This window comes from Ptychodera flava, chromosome 10 (genome assembly GCF_041260155.1).
Source record: "Ptychodera flava strain L36383 chromosome 10, AS_Pfla_20210202, whole genome shotgun sequence".
NCBI lineage: Eukaryota > Metazoa > Hemichordata > Enteropneusta > Ptychoderidae > Ptychodera > Ptychodera flava.
The window spans coordinates 8334965-8342426 of NC_091937.1; the positions used below are offsets into that span (position 1 = coordinate 8334965).

The 7462-nt window shown below is 38.1% G+C and overlaps 1 protein-coding gene across 1 annotated transcript; it reads left to right on the plus strand.

Annotated features, from left to right (window-relative positions):
* Positions 1 to 1352: 1352 nt before the first annotated feature.
* On the plus strand, positions 1353 to 4380 carry LOC139141905 (sodium-dependent glucose transporter 1A-like). Its single transcript, XM_070711663.1, has 3 exons — positions 1353 to 1716; positions 2337 to 2622; positions 2975 to 4380. The coding sequence occupies exons 1-3, from the start codon at positions 1579 to 1581 to the stop codon at positions 4084 to 4086; spliced, it is 1536 nt and encodes a 511-aa protein (XP_070567764.1). The 5' UTR covers positions 1353 to 1578; the 3' UTR covers positions 4087 to 4380.
* Positions 4381 to 7462: the final 3082 nt, after the last annotated feature.

The window sequence follows — 7462 nt, forward strand, 5'->3', positions numbered from 1 at the left end:
AGGGACTATACACGGACGAGCCAAATAGCTCCGCTCTTCACGTTCAGGCCAATGTGAACGATAGCTTTGGGCGTCACGTTACGAATGGTAAACAAGCTCAATCTCTTTTCATCATGTACGCTTCGACTATAGAACGAAACGGTCGCGGCTACGATGTTTAAGCGGTCCTGACACTAGAGCAGGCGATTCAATAAGCTTATGTACAAGGAGCAAGAACTGAACCTGATCATGTTGTCGTATTTATAAGGTCAGTGGTACATTCACAGTGACTGAGGTATGTTCGGCAAGAATCACCCAGTCTCGTTCTATACATGACGTCCGACCTCCGTCACGTTGTTCAGGATTGGAGTACGGTGCACAGACGCACATAAACGGCAATTCATATAGCATAAGGTTGCGTCAGTAATAGAAATTCACAAATTTAAATATGGTTTTGATAATCTATAGAAAACGTCAGTTTCCCTCAAATCTAGAGCAAAGAGCAGAGGTCGGCCATGTCAAAGGTCTTTGCAATTCGGAATACTATTATCTTAAAGTTCTTGTTTCCACTCATTTAAACGCCCCTTGGTGCCACGCCAGGGTGGTCGTTACGGTAGGGTATATGTCCAGTTGACAAACATGAATCAATCTGGGGAACTACCGTCGAAGACTGCCAGTAACGGCATTATCATAGACTCACTTGTAGTCTGGAAGGATACATTTTGACACAAGCAAATAGTACTGCGAAAAGGTGACCTCCATATCTGCGACTGGGGTCAGGTGTGATATAATTCCGAACAAGTCGAAAACTAACAAATTTCTACGAAAATAATAAGGCGCTACCCACGTCGGGGTCAAATATGCGCTATTTTCATTGATGTTTTGGATCAGAAAACACCCCGTCTTATTAAAGCGTCCTATGATAATTTCACGGCGTCCGTAGCTGTTAGGTCCGCTTCTAAGTTTTGACAGGTTAGGTGGAGTCATTGTCTATCAGATTTCCTTCATGGGTAAAAATCACGACAGCAAAGCTCTGCGAGATAATCATGATTCATTGATAACATGTCAAATCTATTCTGAACTTTATATATATATATATATATATATATATATATATATATATATATATATATATATTATTATATATATATATATATATATATATATATATATATATATATATATATATATATATATATATATATATATATATATATGTTATATGTGTATGTGAGTGCGTGTGTGTTTACATGACTCGCTTAAGCGAAAACCGAAGTAGTTGACATTTTACGTGTACCACAGTTTGGTGAAACACTTTAGCGTTAATTGTTTGTTTTTTCTCATTGCTGTCATTTTGTTTTCCTACAGGAAGTCACCAGCTACCGACGAAGCAGCTTAAAAATCTTTAAACTCATTAAAGGAGAAGATTGATGAAGCATTGTCAATTATTACTGCGAATACTTGTAAAAGTGACGTAACGTTTAATGGAAGACCTTCTCTTATCCATATTGCCATGGACCAACCTGTAACTGATTCCAAAAGTGTTCCGACGAAGAACTATGATGATGAGGGGAGTGGTTGGATAACGGAGATGATGACATGAAGCGTAAAGCAGACGAGATAGAGCCTCTGTCTGGTGGTGGTCAACACGCCAAATGTGATCTACATCAAGAAACTTTGAGCGTACGACGACTCCGTGTAGAAACATTCCTCATTGCTCTTTCATTTTTCGGATTCGTGAGTTAGTCTTATTCGACATCACAACTGTTCTTTCTGTGATGAACGCTAGGAATACTTAAAATTACTAAACATACTCGATGAACTTCTTTGCGCGAACGGCCTGCAGGAGACACACGTTGAACTTTGAATTGTTCAGTAAACATGAGAGCATGGCAGATGACAATAACATTAAGAGCTTGCTGGGTTATGAGTACATTTAAAAAACTACGAGTTTGCTACATAAATTTTTAATTTCAAATGGTTTGAAACTCGATTACTCTTTGTAAAACTAGGTGACTGAGTGCTGGGTTTGCAAAGCACAATTTGCTGTTACTTAGTGTTGTATAAAGTTAAAGTGAAGATGTAAGTGTATAAGTTTAGACTTTATTGCATTAAGGGGATTTGCATGCCTGTTGGAGAGAGAGAGCGGAGGAGAGGTCGGAGAGGTCGGAGAGGTCGGAGAGAGAGAGAGAGAGAGAGAGAGAGAGAGAGAGAGAGAGAGAGAGAGAGAGAGAGAGAGGGAGAGGATTTAAAAAGTTTGTGTTTCAATCAATATGCCTCAATTTGAAAATTAGGGTACGTTGTAGGATAGTCGGAGGACTTTTTTACATTTCTCTTTTTGTTGGCTTTCTCTTCAGGGTACTTGCATCGCTGTCATAGGGCCAAGTCTTCCAAGTCTTGAACATCAACTCTCAGAACCAATAGATAAGGTCTCCCTAGCATTTACTCTACGAGGTATTGGGTATCTTCTTGGAGCTCTTGTTTCAGGGCACATCTTTGAAAAAATCAGCTACAACTTGTTGTTCGGGACGGCAATGCTCTGCATGGCATTTGCCGCATTAGCCGCCGCCTTTTGCCGTAACCTAATCATTCTTCTGGTTGTGATGGCGGCATGGGGGTTCGCCATGGCCTTCGTAGACACAGGTGAGTGTGTACAGTAGCTGATCATAATAAAATCTATGACGATGTTTCTTTACAAGATCATTATCAGAGCCTTCGGAGAAGCACTAAATGTTACCTATTGCAATGTTATATTTTCTATATTTAACAGCATGAATACTGAGACTAAAACACGCTCAACATGGTCGCACTTTCTAAACACCATGTGATACTCGCAAGATAGGTGGTGCAAATATCACAAGATATGAAATACAATCTTAAACTTCATTCAATACTGTAACAATGTGCTGATTTTCAAAGTACAGGAAAAGGTTACCGAAGGCACATTTTCACTCACCTTTTTACGACAGCAAATATTTTGTAATTTAAATTACAGGTGGAAATTTTGTGTGTGTTAATTCGTGGAAAACCAAGTCTGGACCATACATGCAAGCAATCCATTTTGCCTTCGGTGTTGGTGCAACTGTCAGCCCGCTTATAGTGTCGCCATTTCTTCTCGACACGAATGAACCCTCCAATTCTACGACGTTGAACGTGACCACATCTATGACATCATTTGATACTACCACAGAGCTATATTTCGACGACTGTGAAACCAGACTTGACGAGAAAAATTGCTCGATTATACCTGAAAACTATGACTTTCACAAAGACAATATGAAACTTCCAAATCTTTGGTTACCGTATGGTAGTCTCTCGATTTATCATATTTCAGTTGCATTGGCTTTCTTCAGCCTCCTCCTGAAGGACGGAGGAAAATGCACACCAAAGCAAAACAAACAAATCAAGGATTCAAATGACCAGAAAATCCACGTTAACCATGGAAAGACAAAAACTATTACACGAGATGTTATCTTATTTGTTACTGTTCTTTCTCTTTTGTGTCTATTTGGATTTTGCCACGTCGGGCAGACTGCCATCTTCGGCGGATACATCTTCACCTTTGCAGTGGAATCTGACTTAAATTTTTCCGTCCAAGAGGCTAGTTATTTGACCGCGGTATACTGGGGTAGCTTTACGGCATTTCGGGGGTTTTCGATAATATTGGCAAAGAAGCTTTCATCAAAAGTAATGCTGATATCAGATCTAAGTGGATTGTTCATATTCGCCATTATTCTAGTGATCTTTGCGGACAGTATTAAACCATTGCTGTGGATTGGCACCGTTGTTCTCGGCATGGCATCAGCGTCTATGTTCCCTAGTGCGATGTCGTGGGCTGGTGTGCACATCACGCTTAGCAGTAGAGCGACAGCGGCCGTCATTGTCTCATCGGCCGTAGCTCAGATGGCACTGCCCTGGATCACCGGATTTATCTTGGCTTCTTACCAGATGATGGCGATGATGTATTTAAATCTTGCTGTGATCATCTTGAACGTAACGACCTTTGTCACCATGGAGATAGTTGCATCGCGGTTTGGTAGTCGTGCTAACGAAAATCAATGTCCAACATATTCAACGAATGAAGGGGAGTGTGAAATGGAATTTTGAATCTTTTTTGATGTTTCAAGATGACAACATCATAGTTAAGGTCTGTCTCATTGTATATAAATTCCTCAATAAGAAAGCTCTCATGTGTCATATTCGCTAAAATTCAAAATATACAAACATGGCCAAAAAGAACGTAGCATCAATGTATGTGAATCTGGCAACCCAAGAGAGCTAGTTTAGGCTTCATGTATATTAAGTTAAACGTAATTGTGAAGTTTGCTATTTGTAAAAAGTAGAGTGCAAATATACGTGTATGTTTATTTCTCACCAGAACAGGTAAAGTAAACATAGACGAAACAAATAAAACAAAAATTATAAAAGAGCAATATTGAAAGGCCGAGATACAGTGGTTTAATTCCATTTACTTGTACAATATCTTTTTGTTGTCTGTATATATATATATATATATATATATATATATATATATATATATATATATATATATATATATACAAAATGTATACAATGTGCCCTCCCGGTTATCACCATAATGGCTTTATGGCAACCTCTGAACTTGGGCACAGAGAGTATATATATATATATATATATATATATATATATATATAATATATATATATATATATATATATATATATATTATATATATAAATAAATAAATAAATAAATAAATAAACAGATTACTTCAAGTACAAAGTAATGAAATCTGTTCTTAAGTTTCATGCATCTTGCAAACCTCGAGGACATCTGTATACTTCGATATATATATAATATATATATATATATATATATATATATATATATCAAAAAACAGTCAGCTTAACCTCCACCTTCAAGAGAGGTTGGTTCAATTGCCCAGCAATAGCTGTTACAGTCTTTTTGGCTACGACTCCTCCGCAGGCTGTAAAATACGCGAAGCATGCGCACCCGCACACACATAACGAATGTCACAATATACGAGCATCTACTAAAATGTCACCGAAAAGAATGATTTTCCTGCTTTTATTGGTAAAGTGTGGTCAATTTATATACAATACGACAGTGGCATTCAGATTCCTTGCTTCGATTATAGCATTTTGGAGAAAATATCAAATTTCAACTCCTATTACCATTTTATGAATGCTTGTGTCAGTTAATTTTGTCTGTACTGCTGTCTGCATGAACGTTTTCTCTGAAAAATTTTGTTAGATGAGTACGAAATTTTGTAGCCAGAGATATTTTTGGAGCAGCTAGGTTGCCTTTCGTACGTATAGCTTGTGCGAAGATTGAATTATAGAGGAAACCTTAAATTTGCTCCGGTAATTATGGTCTGTCAGTTATCGTCTATTACCATTTCGGCTACTCGGTAGGTTCATGGCGAAAAGTAACCTTTGTCTGTGGCTACCGGTTCAGATCGTCGCAGTGGCTTACAATAAAATTATGTGAGATCAAACTCCCTCCCTGTGAACAAAAATTCTTGAAAATGTGGGAAATGTTGATGTTAGACGCAGCCTACAGTGCAGTCTCACCTCAATATGTAATACGAACCCAGTATGTAAGAACAATATATGTAATAACATTAAAGAGGCACTCCCACTTCGTAACATTTTTAAAACACATTTTTTTAATGCCAACAGTCGATATTTGACGTGGCGACTTCGCGCTGATCGCGAGATATCGATAAAAACATGTCATTTCCCGAGCGTATTTTTCACATCCCGAAGTTTTACGATCGTTTCTGATTATGCCCCGAAATCCCCCGAAGATTTGTTGTTGACCTGATTGACGATATTCTAGGGAGTCCATAATAAGTTCAAACTACGCAATTTTACCTCCCACTGCGAAGATTTTATATAGAGCATTATGCCTTCACTTCAGGTAAGTTTTTTTTTAAACTTCTCCTTAGCTTTTGTCGCTTTCATTATTCTCAGTCAGTTCTATTATATTTTAACCAATACCACATAGATATCAGTTTTTACGTGTAAAATATCAGCCGCCTCTGATGACTACATTTTGTCGTCTGCCACACAGTTACGCGTGGTTCGATATAGAGCGGCCGCCGCGTGGTATGCGTGCATACCACGCGGCGGCCGCTATGCATCAACCGCAAGTATCTGTGCTAGTTACCTATGCGAATTCTGGTGGAATTAGCAAACTTTGTTTTCTGTTTTTTCTCCGAGTCAGTAAGACTCGGCTATCCCCCACGGGGCATGACCGATCACCTCCGCGAGTGGTACTGTGGCGTACAGCAGCGTTAGCGTAGACTCGTACTCCATAGCTTAGTTGACAATGGCCCCAGTGCCGAACGTTCGATGTTCGGAAGCTGAATTTAGGTGGGCCACTGGAATTCAAACTTTGGGACATGTTTTTATCGATATCTCGTGATCCGCGCGCAGTCGCCACGTCAAATATCGACCGTTGGCATTAAAAAAATGTGTTTTAAAAATGTTACCAAGTGGGAGTGCCACTTTAAACTTGGGGATATAATACTGGGCAAAATAAGGCAAAAAATGTACCCAGCAACCATGGTCACACCCCTTAGTAACCTATAACCTTCAAAACTTTTGGTGAGACTAAAGATGGTAATAATTATTGAGGTCATCAAACATGATAAAATACTAAGAATACCCAGCAAGTATAAGTACGCCCTCCTCAAACAATTAAATTTCAAATGATCCTACGAACCATGGTCCGTTAATAAATACAATGAAATGTAACTATGCATGACCACTGTTATCATATCCTTGGCAACCACCAAGCAATCAGTTGTTTTTGCAAAAGGAGAAATGATTGTCATGACTGTTTGATGACATGAACTAAATAAACTCAACATGCAAAAAAAACTATAGCATTTGCAGACATTACAACCCGACTCTTCTCAAATAACATCATTCTCACACCTGAAGAATACTTTTGTTGATCGTTTAGTGCACTGAATGGAATAAATAGAACATTTAATTTGCAATCATAACTTTAACGATCACCTAACTGGATTTCCTTAAGGAAATTGCAATGAAATCATGAAAAGAAATAGGTGTGTACGTGGGTATCTTCCGCTATATGAAAATTTACATGCATTTATACAGTTTAAAATTATTTTGTTCGCCCTAAATATTGTATTAGTACATATTTTTGAAAGGATACCAAAGCTACATACATGCATTTCTTCTGTCCCATAAAGTAACTCTTTCAAACGAATTGCAAGTATTCTCATTCAATCAAAGTTGGTTACGTCAGCCTGTCACACTACAATTCAATTTAAAGTTGCTCTCATTATTTGCGTCTGGCTACATGTATGTCTCGAAAAATGCTCGCTCATTTTTGCATTAAGTTATGGTTTTACCCAACATTTTATTGGTTGTCGCTTTTATATTTTATTTGGATTTTTTAATGAATACTGCTGTCCACACAAGTTCAACACGTACATATACAAACAAGT

What these genes read in the sequence shown, in the direction of transcription:
- LOC139141905 (XM_070711663.1), top strand. Translation starts at nt 1,579, where the DNA reads ATGAAGCGTAAAGCAGACGAGATAGAGCCTCTGTCTGGTGGTGGTCAA. An exon ending in CTCTTTCATTTTTCGGATTC is followed by an intron (nt 1,717 to 2,336) that starts GTGAGTTAGTCT and finishes CTTTCTCTTCAG; the next exon opens with GGTACTTGCATCGCTGTCAT. An exon ending in CATGGCCTTCGTAGACACAG is followed by an intron (nt 2,623 to 2,974) that starts GTGAGTGTGTAC and finishes TTTAAATTACAG; the next exon opens with GTGGAAATTTTGTGTGTGTT.